At 33.5% G+C, this 24,955-nt stretch overlaps 1 protein-coding gene across 2 annotated transcripts; it reads left to right on the top strand.

The window, feature by feature from the left end:
- The first annotated feature begins 21,147 nt into the window (after positions 1-21,147).
- LOC149554808 (protein PHR1-LIKE 3-like) lies at positions 21,148-24,731 on the top strand. Of its 2 annotated transcripts, XM_089828815.1 has the most exons (8): positions 21,148-22,023; positions 22,114-22,349; positions 22,762-22,838; positions 23,130-23,187; positions 23,387-23,456; positions 23,669-23,738; positions 23,853-24,134; positions 24,378-24,731. In XM_089828815.1, the coding sequence occupies exons 2-8, from the start codon at positions 22,172-22,174 to the stop codon at positions 24,546-24,548; spliced, it is 906 nt and encodes a 301-aa protein (XP_089684941.1). In that variant the 5' UTR covers positions 21,148-22,023; positions 22,114-22,171; the 3' UTR covers positions 24,549-24,731. The 2 variants fall into 2 exon arrangements, with proteins under 2 accessions (XP_089684941.1, XP_089684940.1); XM_089828814.1 differs by having other exon boundaries at positions 23,853-24,731.
- The last annotated feature ends 224 nt before the right edge of the window (positions 24,732-24,955 follow it).

Genomic DNA, 24,955 nt, shown 5'->3' with positions numbered 1-24,955 from the left:
TCTGATCTTGGTCTGTTAGTACCTCATCCTACCCATCTCGTTGGCAAATAGTTCTCTTTTGGATTTTCACTTTCTTTTGATTTGGAATCTTCCCTTTTGGGTCTTGAAGTATCTTTTCCAAGCAATCTTTTTGTTCCCTCCTCAAGGTTGCCACGATCTTCCATATCATGGTATGCTACGAATGGGGCACTCTGAGCGTAAGTTCTTGATCATGTCTTTTGCTTGTTTTCTTTTCTGCTTGTGGGTTACCCAGTGTCATTTTCACACTGCTTCCTTTGGGATTCATGTGTGATACTGGGGCAATCCTTGCATGTTTGTTTTGAGTCAGTTCATCAGTCCTCTGGACAATTGATGAAAAGGCCTTGATGTTCTTGGTAACCTTGGCAATTAACCAACAGTCCTATAGCAAATCTAGTGCTCAACTACATGGTGGTACTTCTCTTTGAAGTATCCCCCCGGCTCAAAAAGCTTCAATGGTTTTCCTTCATCTCCATTATCCCCCATCCATATCCAGCATCCGTCTCTCCTACCCCAGCTTATGCATCAGTATCTCTTTGAATCACTCATCACCTTTAGCTTTAGGGATCCACAATCCTAGTCTTAGGGATCCACCAATCCAAATCAATCCACCAAGCCTCATCTTTCGAGATCCACAATCCTAGTCCTAGGGATCTTCGAAACCCATCTTCCGCCAATCTAACTCTTTGAAATCCTATTGCATCAGCTTTATAATCCCCTCATCCATCTCCCTATCCTGGATTCCTTTTTATAGCGCTCTGCTCCTTCATCCTCTGCAATCCCTAAGATCTTAAGCTTGCTTCCTCTTGTGCCTCTGATTCTCCCTTTATCATTCTCCCGTAGTGAGAGTTTGAGCTAACTAAACCTCTTCTCTTAAGACAATCTGAGTCTTCTTGCTCATCTCAGATTCTTGTACTTTTCAAGAAGCCATCGACCCTCACTTTCTCTCCCCGCTGCCTTCTTGAGGGGGCATCTCACAGTCCATTCTCTCCTCTTCTGCTCTAGCCTTGGGCATCTTATTTTCTTATCTTTGATGCCATGCCACTTGCGGCATCAGATCAAAGAGGGGCAAAATGTAGACACCTAAAAACCTTTAGAAAATAAAGTATTTTTATTTTCTGAAAAAGTCCTGATGACATCATCATTTATTAATTAATTAATTATTTAATTAATTAATTAAATTTTATGCCATTAAATCCCTTTATCTTAATTAAAAATATTTAATTAAGGAATCCCTCCCAAAAATGTTTAAATCTTATTTAAACATTATTTTATTATTTATTAATTATTTAATTAATAAATTGACCAAAAATCCTAAAATAAATAAAAAATTTATTTTTTGCCCAAAACTTGGCCAATTTCCTTATGACCAATAACCTCTTCCAAAATCTTCTAATCCTTCTTTAATTTCGATTAAAGGCTAATCCCATCATTTCCTACCCCCTAATCCCAACTCAAAATATTTAATTAAGATTAAATATTAATCCTCATGTTTATTAAAAAAGTTTTAATAAATATCTCCTCAACCCAAACCCTTGAAATAAATAAAACTTTATTTATTTCCTAAAAATCTAATTTATCCTCATCCTAAGAAGTTCTAGACTCTTCTAGAAAGTCTTCATCCTCATCCTAGGAAGTTCTAGACTATTCTAGAAAGTCATAATGCCATTTTGAGAAGCCATTTTACATCAAAACTATACACTCACACCCAAATTCCAACTCCATTTGAAGCCCTTTTTGAAGCATAAGCTTGAGCATACATCCTATCTATTTAGACAAAGCTACTCAACAAGAGAGCTTCTCATTGAGTGAGCCCATTAATGGCTCATATTCTCAATTGAGAGTTCATCTTAGTCTATCTTGAAGTTTATGAATTTTGTTTAGTTTGTAGAAGCTTTATTTAAATTTGGTTTCTATTAGCATACTAACATTTCTCATATACAGGAATAGCTAGGATTTGGATTGGATCTTGAGGGATCTTGCAAAACTATTACTTGCTTTTTATTTGGCTGTAACTGGGAAGGCCTTACAACCTGACACATTGAATGTAATCAGATATTTTATAAATAAAGAGTTGTGTTTAGTATCAGATCTTATATCTTATATTGTTTTTCCATTGTGTGGTTAATTGCTAGGGGCTAGGACATCTCCTTTAGGGATTCTCCTATCTTGCACCACATCATCTAGCTAACAATAACTATCTCCTAATTCCATACTTCTCACAATATCTTTCAAACTCATCAGACAAGAAATATTGATCTCTATTATATATCAAACATTTAATCCTTCTACCACATTCATTTTCTACTATAGCCTTGAGAATCTTGAATATATCAAATGCTTTAGATTTTTCTCTTTGAAAAGAAGCCCAAGTGAATCTAGAATAATCATCAATGAATAGCGTGAAATACCTTTCACCAAGGAAGCCTCTAGTTCTTTTGGTACCATAGATATCGATATGCACAAGATCAATTGCTCCTACAGATGAATGATCTTTTTCCTTGAAAATTTCCCTCCTCTACTTTATTTCTTCACATCCTTTGCAAATAGTATTGTCTAGTTTGCATGTCTCAGTAGATCTCTAACATCTTGTAAATAATTTATCCTCACCAAGTTGTCAAAGTTAATATGACACGTCTTTCTATGTCAAAGAAAACTATCATCAATCCATGATATCAGGCATCCTTCAATTGCACCTTCTATCTGATAAACATTCTTGCCTTACCGATTACAATGAACTCAGTAGACGTCTTCCTAATCTCACAACCTTCTTCTTGAAAATGACAACATAACCATTCTCACACATTTTTCCAATGTTCTTGAGAAATTGCAATACAAACCCTTTGCAAAGTAAACATTATCAATGCAATTCTTTCAATAAAAAATAATTGAACCTTTTCCAACGATATACTTTTCCTTTTCATCACCAAATATAATACGACCAAAAACATATTTTTTTCAATATTAATAATTTTTATTTTATATTAGTCATATGATGAGAACAACCACTATCAATCAACTATTCAATCTTATTCCTTCTAACATATAAATTAGTTTGAACATCATCATCCTTAGCACAAATATTTGTAATTTCAATCTTAGGTTTAACATCTTCCTCATCTTATTCCATATAAAATAGACAATCTCCACCATATGAATCATCATCTAAAATACTAGCATTCTCATTCACGTAATAAGCCTTTTGTTTGAATATTTCAAATTTTTTTTCTATAAACCTTTTGTGGACATCTAGTAGCTAAATGACCAACTTTATCACAACTAAAACATTTTAAGGGAAACAAACCTTTGTAGCTTTCATTTTCCTTAATCTTTTTGCGAAATTAGCTTTAAGTTCTTCTTAATCTTCATTATCATCAAGTTCATCGTCAACCTTCATTGCTTTGAAATATGTCTCAGATTTGCTCTTGTCAGTGCCAAAGTTTCCCAACTCAAAATCTGACAAAGTACTAAATAATTATTATTTGGTAAATGTTTTTGTATCATACACTTCTTCAATAGACAAAATTTTATCACTATAACTGTTAGGTAATGTCATTAAGATCTTCTCCATAAAATATTGATAAGTTATATTGCTGTCTTGATCCTTGATCTCATTAATTGCACCCCCAACTCGCTAAAAGTAACTCTTGATACTATAATGTCCCCAATCCAATACTCCATATTTTATGTTTTTTCCTCTTTCTTTTCAACATAGTCATTCATATATCTTATAATCTTCTTTCTTTTGTTCTCTTTTTATAGATGTTACTGGGGAATGGTAGCCAATGGTCATGTCTATAATGTATGGTATTAATTAATCAAATTTTTATAATTAAGATATAATAATAAATAATTAATTCATATTTTAAAATATTTAGCTCAAATGAATATTATCATTACATATTGTATAATGTTATAAAATATTTAAATGTATTAGGTTTATATTATTTCTTTTATATTTTCATATTTTGATTATTATTATTTATTTATTATATCTTTAGGCATGTACATTCAAATAATTATACATATTTTACTTTTACACCATTAATAGTCTAGATAATATAATAACATTATCATTAGTTATTTGTTTGGTATTATCAATAATCTTACCATTCTAATTTTATTATCATTAATAGTATTATATTAGTAAATAATAATATATTATCATGATATATTTTATATTTAAATATATTTAATAATAATGTACATTAAGATTATTTGATATAATTTATTCATCTTTATTTTTTATGACACCTCTCTTTTAAGAGGCGAACATTATAATTAGGATTCTATGTGTTTTGCATTATTATATGATACATTCCTTCTTTTTGGCATGAGATAACTTGTTTCATGCAAGATATGAATGTATTTGATTAACAAATCAATTTCATGCTTTGAAGCATGCTTATCATTCAATAATTGTCCATGGTATCATTATTTCATTTCTTTCTTTGACGACTTTCTTACTTTATATGTGTGATGTCTTTTTCTATCATATATGTCTATTTTACATTACAAGTTCTCTTTGTTTTACTAACTTATTTTTCTTGAAATTGTGTATCTATTATGAACCCACTATCATTCAAGGTGTATTATATATTATATATTTTCTTCATGCTTGGGGGACAATATTTCTTATATATTCTTTCTCACTTTTGCCTAAGGATGTACTTTCCTAAAGTACAATGCCATTTATTTTTCATGCAACATTAATTTTCTATAATGATTTTTTTATTGGTGTTATCTTTTATGCAATAGGTGTCAATCCTTGATCAACACCCCCTCCTTATTTGAAAAGCCATGTTCATTATACACACATTCCTTTACCTTGGGTTTCAAAATTTTTCATCCTTCATCAATAATCTCTAGTTGAGCTAGCGATAAGGGCTAATTGGGTGTATTTTCGTTCTCATCCCCCTATTTGTATTGAATAAATTATCTTTTTTCAATAAATCTTCTTGAATTTAGATGGCTTATAAACAAGATATTTTCCTTCCAAGTGTCTCTTCTCACAAGTAGAATATCCAGTCCTGGTTACCTATTTCCTTAGCCTATAAGAGTTAAAACACTTAGTTAAGTTTTTGGTATACACTGTTGTCTTAAGTATATCTCCTTGTTGATGAAAGTATATATCCTTGATTTTATTCCTTATAATGTCTACTACATAGCCCTCATAAGGAGGGGGCATATATATTTCCTCCCTTGTATATTGTTTCATATATTTTCTTATGCATTTTTATATACAAAACAATCCCCATGGCATAAGAGACCAGTATCCATCCATGTGGTGCACATATACAAACCAATCCTCGTGGTATAAGATATTTGTATTTATTCACAAGGTTCACATAAACAAAAAAATATCATGGTAAATGAGATTCACATTTCTCCATTAAGTGAATAGATAAAAAAATATTTATAAACATAGAGAATTCCTACTTATTCATGGGGTGTACATAGGTGTAGGCTTTTAGATGGAATCAACTAAAAAGACATGTACAAGCAATTAGAACTTTCAATTATACCTTTGCGTGGTCCACATTAATAAATACAATTATAGTAGACTAAGTGGTTACACTTTGTGCATTTTAGAGTAAGACATACAATCCTCTTAGGAGAGGTAATTGAAATTCCCCTCTCTTTCTCTTAGCTATCACACTAGTTGATTATATCACTAAGTTTTCATCATTGGAAATACTCTTTTTACTCCTATGTGATCACTTGTGAACTTGCAATATATTATATTATATAGAATAGACATTTCTGGCCAGGGTATCTTTTACTGGCTAATTCAGAGTTTGAGCTATATTTTGTGTCTTTTCTTTTTTCTTTTTTTGTGTCCTTGTGCGTGGATTTGGATTTAGGATCCTTAGTTTTGGGGCTTATGGAATTAGCCTTAATGATGTCTTATCTCTCTCTCTCTCTCTCTCTCTCTCTCTCTCTCTCTACCATGAGCATGAGCTTTTCTCACACTCCTGCTAAAGAAGGGGCTACATGTGTAGTCTTAAAAATTAATCAATTACTTTGTGTTCTTTTTGAGACCATGTTATCCCTCCTCAGTGTGATTTTTATATTATGACCTTAGATTGCACTTAATTATATAATTAATTTAAATCACAATCCTATTTCTTTTTAAATATTGCTCAAAAAATTTAGTTGGTTCTAATTTCTACACATAATTTCCCATTTATCCACCCAATCAGATAATTCATGTTCATCTTGGGTCCTTATCTTGGTAGTTTAAAGATGAGGATGCATTAATAATTATGTTTCCCAATTATGTTTCCACTTTTCCTTGGAACTCTCAACATCCCTTGAATCCTACAACTTCACCTAAAGTTTAACACTTTGCAAATATATGTCAGACTTGTTTCACCTATACCAATTATAGGTTGGAAATTATTTTATCTATACCTTAGAGGTTTCATTTTAGTGAATTTCAAGCTCTATGCAAGGTATTTTCATTTTCCCATCCATCAAGGTTTCCCTTGAAGAATTTGGAACCCAAAATCATATCAAAAGAAGCTTCTCCCCCTCATGTTTACATCTCATTCCAATAAATATATTTACAATAAATATGTTGTGTATTCAAGGAGTTCAAGAAATCAATCAAAAATTCATTGAAGGAATTCATCATCATCCATCAATAATTCATGCATTTCCTTCCATAGGTCTAGTTTCTTTCTTCATAGGAGACAAATGAGTTTGTCATCAAGAGATGAGATCTATATTCACCAATTCAAGTATTCCTCTTCTTCTCATTGAATTCAACATTAAGGTGATAAAAAAGTATCTACTATGAGGTTTTATCTTACATGATTTTCTTTTGGCTTTTGTGTCAAGTAAATCTATTGCATCAACATATTTGATCACATACTAAGGACAATTATATTTACATGGTATGATATATTTCATTATTATTTAATATCTATTCCATGATATAATTGTTTTTTGATCGGTAAGAGGCTGAGCCAAGATTAATTATTATTATTTTATATTATGATTAAAAATTATTATTATTTATTAAGTTTGAGTAGACTCAAACCCAATACTGCCCAGATAAGAGGCTCACAATTTACCATTGTGTTGTAGGCTCTTGTCTATTGCATGATAACATTTTATTTATTTCAATTTGAAGTTAATTCCTAAATAGGGGCTTAACCAAGGAAAGCCTCTTACCCTAATAATTTTTCCTTCTCTCTTATGTGTAGGTGATAATTTGTGAAATTTAAGATTCATAATTAAATATCCAAAGATAAAATATTGTTCATAGTCTCAAGAACTTTAGATTTATCCTTCTCGGGTATAGGTCAAACGTATAACCAATATAGTTTGAACTTATTTTGACCTTTTTTTGCAACATTGAGATTTTTAACAGATGGAAGATCTAGTCATTAGGTTTTTGAATCCCGACTAGTTTCTAGTTTTGGTATAGTTTGATAAGGTTTCTACATATCTAAATTTTGTTATTGTACTATCTCTCAAAGTGAATATATCATTATTTTCCCTTCATGATACTAATTTAATACACTAATTGTATGATTGTTTTCTTTGATTCACTATACTCGCATCCCTAAATTCCTAAATAGAAGGAAATGACCCTATAATTCACATTTTCTTTTGCATTAGATCATGCATTAGCACCCCTTTCATCCAGTTGGGTTGTGCCATCATATTTAGTTTCAAAAGTTTGTTACATTTTAGAGACCCTTCCAATTTATGTGTAAAGTGGATTTCTATCATTGATCATTTTATATTATACATACATACATACATACATACACATAGATAAACAAATAGATAACAAACATATAGACAGGTAGATGCACACATAGAAAGACATATATCAAGATGTTTGGTACATAGTCAACACTATTCAAAAGGTGCCCCATTTAACAAAACAAACATTTTACATATCAAATCAGTTCTCATCCATAGGTTAGTGACTCCTTGATCCCTTAGGTCCACAATGAGAAGATGATGGTCATGGTGTTGAAGATTGTCTATGAGTTTTTCGTGGATCACGAATGTCTCCTAGACTATCATTTCCCCACACAACCTTGTAGTAAACCTTGTATCACCTATAGATCATGTTGGGTCTCTAGTAACTTTCTATGGATTTGGTCCATCTCATCTCTCAGTAGTTATATCTCTAGTTGCACTAGTACAAATAGATCCTTGTGCCACCTAGGATCTCAATGTGCATCATATATCAATTGATAGGATGCTAGTATCTGTGACCCTATGGTGATATCCCTCATAACCTCATGTAAAAATCATCTCCATCCACTCGTATCAACTATAACATATAGAATTAAAAACAATATACATACAAATACACACACACACACACACACACACACACACACACACACACACACACACACACACACACACACACACACACACACACACACACACACACACACACACACATTTAAACTTATAATTAAACATTTTCAATCTTTCATACATTGATATCCTTCCTTATATTTAGGATTTCCATTATCTAGAGTTTGTGGGAATCTACCCTAGGATGTTGATGGGGGAATGGAATAGTTGGTACCTCCATGCCCTCAAAAGGTGAAATCCTTGTGGGTAGTATCTCTATTGTAGCTATGAATGGTCATCTCCTCAAAGGGACAAAACTAAACCCGTCTTCTATCTCCTCCTTGACTACACTAGGGTCCTTCTATATGGGCACCCCTTTAGGCATATGTATTAAGTTCTCATCCTCTACCTCATCATCATCATCATCATCCTCATCCTTCTTGTCATAATCATCTATGGATTTTGTATGATTTTATCTAAAGAATAGAACTTGGTCTCCCTCGCGACTGTCTATCAAAAATATTAGTCTAATCTTATGCACACTGATGTATTTTTGGTAATCCTTCTTCACACCACACTAATAATTGTATATGGTAATTCAATATCAAACTCCTCTGGCTCTACATCTATCAAATTTATATAATCTATTAAGAGCTACAATATGGTTCTCATCCTCTCAATAGACCTATGACCATGAGAATAATGTGGTACTAGTATGCGTGGACCATGTTTGATACCAAATTATCACCACACTCTATCAAAAGAAGAAGAAAATACTATGTAATTCCTTCCCTCTAGAAATATATGCCTCTACATGCACCTTAGATGTTGGTCAATGTCTGTCCAGGATGGTATGAGTCTATAAGCTATCAGTGTGATATTGACTGCCTATAAATGATCAATGTTCACCGTATAGTACAAAAAATTACCAAACTACCATGGTGGACTTAGTGGACATCCACATTCTTACAAATCCAGAGCATCAAACTCTATTGGAAATCCACATATCACATATATGTGATATACTTGAACATCAATACTTGTACTACTATACACACTACCAATCACAATGTATGTCTTTGATATCTCACAAATCTTTGATATCTCACAAATCTCCCCAATTCATAGTATGAATAGGCCAACATACTCCTCCCCCATGAGTATAATACATTATGCCTCACTATGTGCCAAATCACATGTGCTAACGGCATAGAAAACATGGTACTTTAACCATCAAGAGAAACTACAAGAAGAATAGTACATAATAATATCTTCTTGATCAAAGGAACCTCCTCAAAAGCATACACCTATTCATTTAAAGGAATGTGATCTATACACACAAAAAGTTGAGAACAACCTAAGCAATACACCTCATCACTCTCAATCTCAATTTTTGATATCTCAGTATCGAATTTGACTATCTAGCCTCATCCATGCATCCAATGTTGGAATAATTAGGCCCAAATATTACTAAGGGGGAGGATGAATAAATAATCTATCACATAAAAAAACTCATATTTGATAAAAATTTTATTAAGGAAGCACCACATACATACAATACTAAATTTCTACTTGCAAAGGAACGTGTAACAACAAATGATCATCCATACAAAATCAACACACAACACAAATATTTTTCTCATGGAAACCCAATTTGGGTAGAAACCATGGTGGGATTGATTCCCACGAGTGTGAAATAAACTCTTTTGAAGTATGCCCTATGAGGATCTTAGCCCGACTAAGATCTTACAATAGATATGATTAAGGAAAAACCTTGTTAAGAGTTACTTGATTAAAATTTTTTCCTTTAGCTTTGTTGAGATATTTACTCTATTAGGAGTATCTTCATGAGAGGAATTCAAACACTAACTAAAGTATCACCTTGTACAATGATTTGCAAACAAGATTTGTTAGGATTTACACAATAAAGGGATTTTCTTGTTGTAATTGTTAGGAGGTCCAACAAGTGAGATGATATGATGGATAACACTACAAATAACTAGTACATACCTAATTAAGTACATATAACTTCATTACATTTAGATACACAACTTTTGTGAACCACATGACTTGATTCACACCTAGAAACACCACACACATAATCTCAATCATTTACACATACCTTTTTCAAATATAAGATGATATTAATGCATTACATGAATTATGGTTTTTTTCATTGACCTTTAAATTTGAAATTCAAATTTCCTCATTAGAATTCTTCCAAATGAATTTGACTCATTCTTCAATTCACATTGACATCAACATCCAATCACATAAGGATTTGAAGAGAAAGTCAATATGTATTAGACTTCCCTAGCTACATGCACCTCTTCATGAATATTAAATAAAATAAACCAATATAAGTCATACACAACTATCTACATTATCTTGGACGCATCATCATATGACCCACTATCACCGATTGGTTATTCAAATGAATTTTCCTGTACCGATCAATGATCTAGCTAATTGTTCTACATTGTCCTCCATACTTCTTCTCTATCAAACAATAGAATCCAATAATCTTCATTTCATGATTACCATGCCATGTGTTATTGCAATATGAAATCACTAAAATTATCAAGATTTTATAAGTTCAACTACAAAACTAGATTCCAATACTATACACCACACATATCAAATTAATTTATTTGTTTCTACATTGTGAAGCTAGTTTCTTATCAATTATCAATTAGGATGGAATTTACAATATAATTGATATGAACCTATATAATCAAAGATATCCCATACTAAAAATCCCTAGAAACATTGTACATGGCCACACAATACATGTATCATGACAACTCTTTCTCTTAAAGAGATAAATTTTCAACAATCCATTGTATTATAGTTATTTGTTTCTAGATTCAATTGTGTTAAGATTTTTACCATCAACTTTTTGAATCACACTATGTGATCCATCATTAGGATGAAGGAGCATGCATCTCTTTCTCTCTTTCATCTTGATGATGGATCACATAGTGTGATTCAAAACATTGATGGAAAAAATATTAACACAATCAAATCCAGAAACAAATCACTCTACCTCTTCCTTTATCAATTCTATTAAGATAAAGTACATCAAGAACATAGTCAACTAAGTACACATACATTGGCATAAATTAAAATCAACATAACAGATATATCATGGGAAAAATACACTTTCTCATCTCATCTACATCAGTTATGCCAAAAAATGTAAGGTATGATGCACATCCCCCAATGTGATGGTCATCTATTACATGGATGGAATGTGGAAGTGTCTTCATCCCACCTCATCATAAAATCCAATAGTATCGATTATTAAAATATCATATGTGAAAGATAGTATACCCAATATAATCCCAAATCTCTCAACAACTTTATGTTCCAAGGTCTCAATCTTCCATATTACCATTCTATATATGCCAGTCTTCATGGTGGCATGCTTATGGTGGTAGAAAGCTCATACAACCATAGATAAATAGAGAAACATTGTAGTACTATATAAACCAATAAAAATTAATCAAAAATCATAATGGCTTGTACACCTAGGACTAAGTCAATGTTTGTTTCATGGAACTAGGTCAATTTTTTTGGGCTAAGTCAAATTTATATGTTTTCTAGTCTAAATGTCATTAGATCCTATCTACAAATAAGTTGTACATCTCCATAGAAAGTCAAAATGAGAGAAAAGTAACCATGAATATCAAGGAATATCTCATCAAGGGGAAATTCATCCTCTACAAATCTTCGTAGAACCTCCATCCTCGTTGGCTGTAGCAAATGCTTCCTTGATATTTTCTTCTTCATAAGAGAAAACAAAGGAAATGTTACAAATGAGCTTTCAAAGAGTTAATGTGATAAATTGAAGACATTTTTAGGTTACTTTACTTTTTAATTAATATTCTCCTTCATTAATACCTCTTTTCAGTTGTGTGATCATACCTTGAGCTAGGAAGCTTTGATTTTCAAACTGTTACAAGTGCTAGAACTATGATCCAATTTATTCTCTATCGAAGTAATTTTTGAATAATGTTGAGTTCATATTGAATGGTTTTCATAAGCATTTGTCAATAATTTTTTCTTACAGTTCATCACAATAAACATGATTCCTTCACCTTCCTCATTGAAAGCCAAATTAGGGGGTATACAACTACCCACAAACTTCATAAATTTCCTAGTAATCCCTAGATCTTTTTAATATTTTTTATTGACATGTGATTTTGAAAGCTATGATTACTAATTATTTTTTGTAGAATTTGTATGCTAGGAGCTTTGATATATCCTTTTCATTTACTAATTTTCTCTATACTTTATCTTACATATGCAACTAGTGCCATATACAACTAAAGTGTGGGATAAATGTACTATCCTAAATTGTAATCACTTGTGTAATCTATAATTTAATTTTTTTAGCATCTACCTTATTGTATTTACATTCTAGGACTTCATAATTTCATTTAATGCAAACTTAATTCAAATATGAGTCATCTTATCTCATCAACTTGTGCAAAATTGAGTTAGGATCTAATTTCTAAGAATCCTCCTCTATTTTCTCCTAATAAAAAAATTCATTTTACTCTTAAGCCATACTTCACCTTATTTTGTCCTCGAAATTCAATCTTGTCATCAAAATCAACTACAATCATAGATCCAGCATCGTCAAATTGATTATGACTTGCCTATTAGAATTCAAACAATTCCTAGGGATTAGGCTGAATAGGTTAGTCTTTTCCTAAGAGTTTGAGCCTAGATTTAGGTTCCTATTCCACTCTAATGGATTGAGAGGTTTCTAGATCTATAGTTGGTTTTTTAATACTATCTCTCAGAATTTCTATAAAAGAAACCTAATTACTTCATTTTGGCATAATGAAATCAAGTGCAAGGTAAAAACTCCAGTTTAATTAAATTAAGAAATTGAAAGATGGAAGCCTTGTTGGAAGTGCACTCGTGTCCCTTGCAAGATTCATAACATGGTTTAAATATCTCTAGTCGATTTTATAAATCTAATGGTTATATCGAGTATTGACATGTTGATAATTTGGTGCAACAATAACCACACTTTTAACAATAGCTATTAGAGCTTTCTCACCATTTTGAATATCCTTAGTGAGTAACACAAGATTGAAAATATTGAAACTAGGGGGTTTTTGGTAGTGTGCTAACATCCATCACAATATTCATGACATGATTTAACCACCTCCTATAAATTCTACAATTTTAGTAGTTGTATCTGACATTGATAGGTCAATATTTTGGTACAGCAACAACCACATGACCTGTAACTAACCCTAGGTTGATGATATTGATCAAAGCAAGGGTTTACTAGTGAATAATTCATTGATAATCAACATAAAACATCTAAAATCTCAATCAAGCATTCAAGACATAAATTTATTTATCTATCATGGAGCTACAAATAGATTGTGAGGATATCTTGGTGTACTTTTTCCCTCCAAGGATTGGTATGATATCCTTATTATTTTTAGACCTATGCCTTTATTATTCATATTTTCATGTTCTATGATCATTTACATGAACCCAATCAAATATTGTTTCCATTTACAGTCCATAGTTTCACTCTATCCACATAGAGCTAGATCTAGACATTTACTTATGTATTTTAGGTCATTAGCATTCTAGACATGCTCTAGAATCACAGACAAAAAAACTTTACATATTCTAATATCTATTTGTGGAGGTGGGAATCACCAAAGTGAGGGATTGGCTAAGGAAAACCCCTATATATCCATCCACATACACACTTTCTTGAATCCACATGTTTTAGAATTGGAGATCCAACTATAGGTTTGGAAATAAGGTCTCAAGGTTGTACTAAATATATTCAACAATCATGTATAGAAAAGCCTTGGGTCTAGTTTGACTTACTCAACCTAGTACCATGACTAAGTTTCCTAGGTCAGCCTTGTCTTCCTCTACAATAAATATTAGAACAATTAGACACAAATCTAGGTTGCGATATTTAAAATTTAGTCAAATCCAAGAATTTAACTATTGCAATATTTAGGTCTAAATTTGATGCAATACAAGGTAAGAGAATCCCCAAATGGAGGTGTCTTAGCCCCCCAAAAAAACCACATAATAGAAACACAACACAAGATACAATATCTGATACCAAACACAACTCTTTATTCATAAATCAACTGATTGCATGCAATGTGTCAGGATGTAAGGACTTCTTGATTACAACCAAATACAAAGAAAGTAACAATTCTTTAAGATCCAACCCAAACCCTAGCTAGTCTAGGTCTATAGCACAAAATTTTTATGGTAGAAACATCCAACAAGATCTAAACTTGTGCTCGCAAGCCATTGAGCAATCTCCTTGTTTCCCAAGCTGCAACTACTAGCTCTGCTAAACTTCACTCCTCTCAACCACTCCATCTTCTCCAAGCTGAATGATAATGACTTAAGACTCCACAAGACCCCTCTAATTATACCCAACTAAGCCACAATTCAGCCTACAATAGGCATAAAATACCCAAATACCTTAGAAGTCTTACAACACCTATTAAATACACCTAGGACAAATAAACAAGACCCAAATAGGTCCACACAAACTCCCATGATCACTCGACATCACGATCTCATGTCACATGCATTAAATGCTCCAATATGATTGATTAAATCAGTAAGAACTTTGTTTGAAAAGCCCAAACTGTTGAGCATCAACAACCACTAGCCAAGCACTATTGAGCTCCTATAAGCATTGCCATGAAACATAATATATATTGAGAACTAGTATATGTCGAGTAACAATATATGCCCTAAATCCTTCAATGACCAAGATCCTTAGCCAACACTACATTCAAGAACTTCCTAATAATGAGCACCAATCCTTCTACATTTGAGTTCTCCAACTACAAGGTGAAAAAGCTCCAGCGTGCAAGATTGCCAACATCCCTAGGATGCTCTTGCATTAGACACCCCAGGTGTGAAAAGACGTTCTTAGTAGCTAGAAGAACATCTTCTAGGATTTAACACGTAAATCCCAAATTGGTTCTTTATAGACATGTCCTCCAAGTTTTCAACTTGCACACACTTTCCCTTGTTCCATCTCAATGTCTTCACATCCATCCTTGGTGTGCCACAAATCAGCTTTCCAACCTAATCTCTAACCCTCTTAGAATCCTTAAGCTTATCTCGAATACCAATACTAAGGTTCCTTCTACCAATTTCTTCATTCTTCAAAGGAATCAAGGAATTCTTCCTACCACCTTTCTCAACAATAATCATATTCTTGACACAATCATGCATAGTCCAACAATCATACTGCCAATGTCTACCAAGAAATATGTGACAAGTACTCATATCCACAATATCACACAACACTTGATCCTCATATTGCCCAATCTAAAAATCAACAAGACATTGATCCCTCACTTCCAAAGCATATTCATCTTGTAACCAACCAATCCTATAAGGACAAAGATGTCTCATTCTCTTCAAACCAACCTTTTGAACCTTCTACTTAGCAAAAAGGTTATCAATACTATCACCATCCATAATCACATTGCAGATTTTACCACCAGACTTACAACAAGTCTTGAACAAATTAATCCTTTGACAAGGTTCTAATTCCCTCTTACCAAATTGTACTTGCCAAGCCATCAAGCTCTCTCCTTGATTAGGTTTATTGATTGAGACTTCAACTTCATTCACAATAGCTACTCTTCTATCACTTGCCTTCTAGGAACATTCGTAAGCTCGATGTCCTTCTCCACCACAACAAAAACAATTAACTTTAAGAGAAAACTTACATGTCCTCTTCCTTGGATCAACAGGTTTTGGTTTATCTTTTGCACTCAGTTTATCCATTGCCGAGTGATCTTGCTTCTCTTTCCCACGAAAATTGCATTGATTAATTCTTCTCTTCAACTTATCTTTTTCTCTCAAAGCATACTGATAAGCATCTTCAATAGAAGCAATATTCAACATACCAATCTCATCTTGAATATTGAATCTCAAGTCATTAATGTATTGAGTCACCTTCTCCTTAGAAAGTTCTCTATGTCTAGACAGAATAGTTAACTTGTAGAACTCCTCGGTATAATCTTTCATAGACATATCCTTTTGCTTTAGATTCTACAACCTCTTAAACAATTCAAGTTCATAATGAGCAGGTATGAACTTAGCCTTCAATTTTGTCACCATCAATCTCCAACAAGTGATCTTCATTTCACCTTCTTCTTCTTTGTCTCTTTGCAATTCTTTCCACCAAAGAGTAACATGTCCTTTTAGCTTAGTCTGTTCCAACCTCAATCTGAGCCAATCTCCAATATCCTATAACTCAAATTAGTCTTCTGGTTTACCAATCCAATCAATTAGGTATTTAGGATTCAATGTACCCGAGAAACTAAAAACATCTATCATATGCTTTAGCTTTAATTGAGTGTCAAATCTATCTAATTGACCAACTCTATCTTCATAGATCTCTCCACATGATCAATTGTGTCCTCACCACTTGATCCAACAACCTCAAAGTCTTTAGCGACTTCCTCATAACCATCTCCAGTACCCACATGCTGAAGTACACCAGCTATAGCCCTCATGATCTCATTCTTCATCAACTACATCTAAGATCTAAAATTTGTTTTAACCTTCTATGAGATCCTTGCTTCCACAACATCACAAAGATCTTCAATCGCCCTAGGATTCAATCTTCTCGGAGCCATCTTCCAAGATGTTCGTAAACCCTCTATAAAAAATCCACAAGATCAACCAAATCCAACCTTCACTTTGATAGTCTTCACCCTAGGTCCTGGTGCAAACTGCTCAACTTTGGCAATTTGTCTATATGCTAAGGAAAACTTTCTTTGATACCATCTTATGCAGTATAAGGTAGGAGAATCCCTAAATGGAGGTTTCCTAGCCCCCAAAAAATAGCCACACAAAAGAAACACAACACAACATACAAGATTTGATACCAAACATAACTCTTTATTCATAAAACAATTGATTACATGCACTGTGTTGGGCTATAAGGCCTTCCCAATTACAACCAAATAGAAAAAAAGTAATAGTTCTTCAAGATCCAAACTAAACCCTAGCTAGTCTAGATCTATAGCACAATAGTACTCTGGTAGAAACCTCTAGTGAGATCTAAACTTGTGCTCGCAAGATACCAAGAAATCTCCTTGTTTCCCAAGTCATAGCTACTAGCTCTGCTAAACTTCACTCCTCTTAGCTACTCCATCTTCTCCAAACTGAATGACAATGCCTTGAGACTCCACAAGACCCCTCTACTTATACCCAACTAAGCTACAAGTTGGCCTAGCAAGTTACAAATTAAATAAAACTTTAAATTAAGTAAATATTAAGCTACAAGTCGACCTACAATAGACATTGAATACCAAAATGCCTTAGATGGTTTACTACACCCATTAAATATACCTAGGAAAAATAACCAAGACCCAAATAGGTCCACACAAACTCCCATGATTGCTCCACGTTCATGCCACATGCATTAAATGCTCCAAGATGATTGATTAAATCTACAAGAACTTTGTTCGGCAAGCCCAAATTGCTGAGCGTCAGCAACCATCAGCCAAGCACTGCCGAGCTCCTACAAGCATTGTTGAGCAACATAGTATACATTGAGCAGCAATATATGTTGAGCAATAATATATGCCGAGCAATCCTTCAGCGACCAAGCTCCTCGACCAACACTACACCCAAGAACTACCCAATAATGATTGAGCACTAGTACTTCTACGATCGAGTTTTCCAACTCCAATGTCAAAACACTTCTACATGCAGGATTGACAACTTCCCTAGGATGCTCCCGCATCAAAAGTGCAATCTATTTTCTTTCTCAAGTGCACTACCTCTTATCTCTATTTCCTTGAATTTACTTTGATAGATCATATTTTTAAATTAAAAATCACTTACAATATCTCTTGGAATCAATCAAGTCCAACCCTATAAAGCAAAGATCCCAAGTTTTCACCCTTACTCCTTTAGTTATGCATACTGGATCCATCTTGTAGGAATTTTTTTTTGATTCCAATGTATAAGGCACACTCCCCTCCACCCCAATGTTTTGACGAGTGATCTACATCCTAACATTGTTTTAATTTTACACCTAACACCACTAAAAAAAAACTTGTGTACAAATTGGATGCTTCAAAATTTACAAGGTAATGAAGCACAATAAGTATTAGTAAGTCGATGCATTTATTATAGTGTTTCTTTTAGGAAATATGCTTTGAAGGAGATTGGAATTCATAATTCCCCTTCATACATATCCAAGGGGATTTTTTAAATGAAAAGTATTTGGATAGCTTGGGGTATCATTAAGCCTTGGTTTTGTTGGAATGAAAATGAGTTTTGTAATGGGATTTTCATTAATAAATAGACCATATGGTAGTTTCTTGTTTTAAATTACCAGGATATGCTCTTGAAGAGACTCCTTGGTTCTATGTCTTGAGATTTTTTTGAATGGGGATCAAGATGACCGTGTCTCTTTTCCAAAGTTACTTGGATTCTCATAACCTATCTTAAAGCCAAATATACATTTTCATTTGCCCAAATAATTTTGAAAATGTTCTTGATGTTGTTCCTCCAAACATGGTTCATTAAATTGTATTTCAGTTTTGCAAAGCATGGTGTGAAAATTGGTGTTGGGAAATGGTACCCTAATACACCATTTCGCAATCATAATAATCACAAGGGCTATTCTTGACATCTTTATCTTATTTTCCTATGGTGTGTATCTCATTGAGCAGTGGTGGCTTCTACAATCTTTGTTACTAGCTTGGTAGCATATATTTTGCATTTAGTTAACAATTATTTGGCCAAAATTAGCTTGGAGGAAATTTTCTAGTGCATTTTTTTTCAAGATCTTGCTATTAGTTCTAGGTTAATAGGATCTTTGATGTCCATCGATGGTAATTAAAAATCTCTTCTACCTCTCCCCCAAAGCTTGAACAACCTAGATTTGGATTGATAAGTTTTTCAAGTCTTTTGAATCTAAATATTTTTATTAGAAAATTGTGTTGTTAAGGGATTGACATAGAATCCCTTCTAGGTATACTCAAATTTGGAATGCTTTCATAATGATAGGTGTTGGTCCAGAAGGAGGGAGAGTGACCCATCATATAGTATGGTCCCATCATATTGTATGGTTGGTTTATACCCGATGTTGGGTTTAGTTGGATGTACACCATATTATGTTGGGTGCATGAATGCCCTGGTTGAGTGGTTGGTCTCTAGTTGATAGTCGATAGTCGACCCAATGACTGAAGTTAGGGATACTTTTAGTAATTAAAAGGATAAAAACATTACTCTTTTCTCTAGATATTCGATTGATCATAATTTTTTTCTTCATACTCAAGCCATGATTTTTCTTAAATGCTTATGCAAATTCAAGTGCAAGCCAACAAGCTCACCTTTATGTGTTGCTCAATAACAAGGAAAATGCATCATGTACTTTTTTTAAAGTCCTTACGACTCTTGCTTTCAATCAATCTCATTCATCACCTTGTGCATATCATTGAAGGTATAGTCAGTTTGCTCGTGGCAATTGGGATTCTCATTTTTAGGCTTCTTTGCCTCTTATAAGAAAACATCATGCTAAGCAAGGATAGTTATGACCCACTAACTACTATTGCACCTCTCTCCTAGTCTTTGTTAATGGGATCATTAGTTGGCCAAGATCTAGCATGTTCATTTGATTGGACTTTACTCTTTATCTTGTTCATGATGTTGTTGAAGATAATAATGTTATTTATGTCTGGGACTTCCTATGGACACTTTGGACCCATCGATATGTGGGGAAAACTACATGACTAGGACCATGTCCTCCTCCCAATGCTAGATTGCTCTCAATTCATGGTAGCTTTGTGCATTGTAGTTGGTTTTGTTTTGAGTTGATACCATGTTTGAACTCTTAAAAGTGTGATTTTTTCTACCTACCCCTTTTTTTATGCAAATGTGCACCACTACGTTTATTTGTTTTTATAAAAATGAAAAAGCCACTAATTTTTTTATTAAAAGTATAAAGAGAGTGAACTGGGTCAGCCAAAAATGGGCCATCCAAAAAGAGCACAACATGATCCAAAAAAACAGTACAAACTTGAAATTGTATAGCATTGACATGTACAAAAACACCTCAATTTCACTAACCAATGCAATAGAAGGTTTGACATTTCCAAACCAATATAGTATCTACTCTCCACTTGCGTAAAAACTTGAATATAAATACACATCTTCCCTAAATAATATTGTTGATGTTATAGACTTGTAATTCAATTTTTTTTTTTTTTTTGTCTTTCTCTAAACATTAGCCTTTTTTACATACAAATATGATACCAAGTAAAACACTTTTGTCCTAAAACTATAATGATCACAACACCACTAGTACTTAACCCATACACTATGCCAGCTCTGTGTTTTATTCAAAAGATATCCTTGTCAACGGGAAGACTTCTATTCAACATTTTCAGAATTTACAAATTTGTTACCACTATTCAGTTATTTATTTTTAACAAATCTTTAAAAGATTTACTGCCGACTTCGCTTAGTTGGAATGGCTCTGAAGTCAAAGATTTTATTATCTTTTAGAATATTTATAGGTCTCCTGCAAGAAGAGTAGGACAAAGAGCATAAAACATAATCCATATCTCTTTCCGATTTAGACTGAATTACCATGTAATCGTTCTTTCAATTTTCCTTTCTCGAGAGTTCAGAAACTAATCATGGCAATAAGATTCGGAGGAGGCATCTTTTCTCTCTTACAGAAGACACGAATATTTTGTGATATTATATAAGGTGGAAAATTAAAAGGATACAGTTATGACAGTTAACTATGGTAATACAACAGAGAAAGGAATATACTTCTTTAACAAGGAAGCTTAGCTGATATTTTCCACTAAGACTCCATAAGACTTTATATAATCGCATCTTTCTTTTCAAAACAAACTCTGGAATCTGATCATGTCTTGGCTCTTACAAGCTTCCTGTAATCCAGTTGTTCATCATTTGTGGATGTGGGTATAGCTAGATCTATCTCCAGATCCTATTATGTCGCTAAAAGGAGAGTTTTTCTTGGTTTATCTGTAAATGAGTATGAAAAATAACAAATGGGTGTTAATTTAAAAGTCCTGCTTTTGTGAATGGGTTCTTGATCTATTGGTGAAGAGCTCAAGACGGATCAAGTCTTGCTGAGTGTAAGGTTCTGACATCAAAAGAGATGAGACCCTGATTGTGCCCCAGACAGATATGAATACTCCTCAGTTCTTAGCTCTTAGCCCAAGAGATAACTAATACAAGCCTATATTATGTACCTACCCAAAAGAACTTTTTAGAAATGGATCATATGCTCCTGCTGTGAGTCTCAGCAGGCATTATGAGACTAGTGTAATTCCTTCATTTAGATACTCTCTGAATGCCCTTCATGGGCTTGGCTACAAAAGCTTCTTGTACTGCTTTTGATATTCCATTGGGTATGTTTTAAGGTCTCTATCATGTCCTTTTTGAGGTCTAAATTTGTGTTTCTGTTACCTCTTTCATGAAATGAAGCAGAACATTCTGTTTAAATGTGGTCGTGGGCCTTTCAAGTACTTGAAGTAAAGAAGAGTGTACCAAATCGAACATATTCCGGGCTTTCTAACTGAGAAGAAGCTGGGGAATGTTCTGTTACCTTTACGTGAAGTGGTTCCCAATAAGAAAGTGATTCCCTCTTATCTTTGAACTAGTTATTCCTTTGGCATTTTGAGACTTGGAATATCAATATAATGCTCTCTCTCTATATATTTTCAGGACCTTACACATAAAGAATAACGTATGTGAGTGAAAAGGCTTGAATTTGCTGCCAAGAATGGAAGAGTCTAATTCAGGGATCCTACTACGGCTTGAAGGTCCTACATCTCAGCCCCCAAAGTTCTCTCTTGGCATGGGTCTTGCTGTTTGTGCTGAGCCCAAGCCTAGACTCAGGTGGACTCCAGAGCTTCATGAGAGATTTGTTTGTGCCGTGGCTCAGCTTGGTGGACCAGAAAGTAAGTGTACCTTCATGCCATTATACCAAGCAACTAAGCTTTTTAGTTAACAAAGAAAAACAATAGTATTAATGTTCATGAATAATCCAAGTAGGTCAAATAGACCTTGTAGTACTTACCATGTCCTAGGGATTGGATAGCCATTTCCATTTGATCTTTTGGTTAAGGATCCATACCCAAAAGTTGGAATATTTGAGCTGCATTCTAGTTTAATAAGCTTGGGCATTTCGTTTATGTCAGAAAATGTAGATTGTATGTAACACATGATAAAGACTTAGATCTTATAATTAGAACACTTTTGAAGTAAGAAAGAAAGCTTCAAGTTTGTTTATGAAGTCAGAATTGGTCTTAAATGATCCATTCAAAGATGTATTTCGAATGTTCTCACTCTGTTGCCAATGCCCTCCTGCAGAAGCCACTCCAAAATCAGTTATGAGAATGATGGGTGTTAAAGGACTTACACTATACCATCTCAAGAGCCATCTTCAAGTATGGTGAATAATCTTGTCGTTAATAATATCAGACTTCCATAATTCATTTACAATGCAATTTTTCTTTTTCAATTTGACTGTGTGTGTGTTTTTGTCATCAACGTTTCTCTATATTTCCTTCTATCTCATCCTAATGATGGATCACAGAGTGTGACGTTGATGACAAGAACTCACACAATTGAATCTAGAAATAAAAATTGAATCTTGTCATTCTTGTTCTGGACATAGAAGCCCTGCAAATCAGCTTGCATCATAAGCTGAGAATCTCTTTCTCTTATTGTCACTGCAGAAATTCAGGCTTGGAAAACAGCCACACAAAGAAGTGAACATTGAGACAGCCAAAAATGGTAAGCTTTGAGCTTACACAAGAATTTCATTGAGGAATAGTCACGCATCATATCTCGATTTAACTGTGTCCGAATTGTTTAGCATCAACATATGTTCAGATCATATGGCATGATCCATCTTCAGAAAAATAGAGAGCTAAAGGAAAAGAATCCTAATGCTAATCCCTAAATCTTTCTTTACTTTGTTAACTTTTCACAGGAAGAAGCTTGGATGAGCATGATCAAGACATAGTGATGAAAGATAGCAATATCACACCGAGCCATCAGGAGTAAGCCATAACTTTTTGTTTTTGTTGGGAATTGTCTTATGAAAATCAATTTCTATTGGATGGTTTAAACATCACATACTAAGGCGATTCCTAGGCTTGACTTATTTTTGCACACTTAAATTCTTCATTAAAGTGTGATGTTTAAGGGTGGCCGATTTCTGTACTCCACAGTTATTAGTAGAAATTGAATAACTCCTTGGATTCCATGGCAGGACAATGCATATTGCGGATGCCCTGAATGCTCAGATAGTGGTACAGAGAAGGTTACATGAACAACTAGAGGTATGAGGGTACAGGAAATCAAGAAAATCTTTAAGCTTTCCTTAATTTTCTCTCCATACCTTAATTTATATGTGTTATAAACCCTAAGATTTCCTTGATTTGACAATGAAATAGGTTCAAAGACACTTGCAGTTGAGGATAGAATCACAAGGAAAGTACTTGCAAGCAATATTGGAGAAAGCACAAAGAGCACTTGCATCACAATCCTGCCCTTCAGAAGGACTTGAAGCTGCAAGAACAGAGCTTGCAGATTTAGCAAAGAGGGTTATCACAGACTCTCATGTTTATAGACAAAAATCAGAGGATTGTAGTGGACAGGAACAGTCTTGCATAACACATTATTCCTATCAAAACTACTTGGAAGAGCTTGTTGACAAGGATCATGTAGAACATAAGGTAAATGAACATAAAAGGCCCAAAACATACTATTATGAAGATCTAGGTGCTTGTGAACTTCAAGACTTGTGTCTTAACATTTCAAGAAAAGAGTCATTTTCTTCAAGAAGAAGACCATTGTGGGAATCCCCTGAAATAGAAGAAAGTAGTGTTTGGCAAGATGATTTGTTAAGAGATAAGGATAAACAGATAAAGCTTTCAAATGATACCATGATTTCTCATTCTAATGCATCTGCCTTTCAGGATTACGATGAAGATGGAGAAGAGGTATACAAATCTTCCCCAACATTAGAGTTGAGTGAGTGTAGGAATGCAGTTAAAGGAAGAGAATTGGATCTAAATATATCAGGAGATGGAAGCATGCCATGTAAGAGAAGGGGATTGGATCTCAATGTATGTGAATGGGGAAGGTGATTTGTCTAACACTTTCCTAGGAATACTTTGTAGATGATTCCTGGTTTCAAAGATACTATGAGTTATGTATATAATTTGTTCTCAGATATTAAGTCTTACATTTAAGATCAAAATACTCATATTGTTCTAATATCACGTTGAGAATTAGATATATATAATTTCATGATGTTTCCCTTCTTTAAATTTTGTGTAAATTGAAAGGACTAAGATTGTACTAATATCACCTTGAGAATTAGGTACATATTGTTTTGGGTCCTTTTTCTTCTTAGTGAAGTGTATATAATATTTTTTAATTGTAAGAAGACAAAGACATAGTATGGTATAATAATTTTTACAGTCAATCATATCTTAATAATTTATTAAATAATTCTTTTTATATAGAAATATGTAAGGGAAGAGATCTAGTA

This window comes from Cupressus sempervirens, chromosome 5 (genome assembly GCF_028749045.1).
Source record: "Cupressus sempervirens isolate cs-2001-9-10 chromosome 5, ASM2874904v1, whole genome shotgun sequence".
Lineage (NCBI taxonomy): Eukaryota > Viridiplantae > Streptophyta > Pinopsida > Cupressales > Cupressaceae > Cupressus > Cupressus sempervirens.
This window is presented reverse-complemented; position numbering and strand designations above follow the sequence as displayed.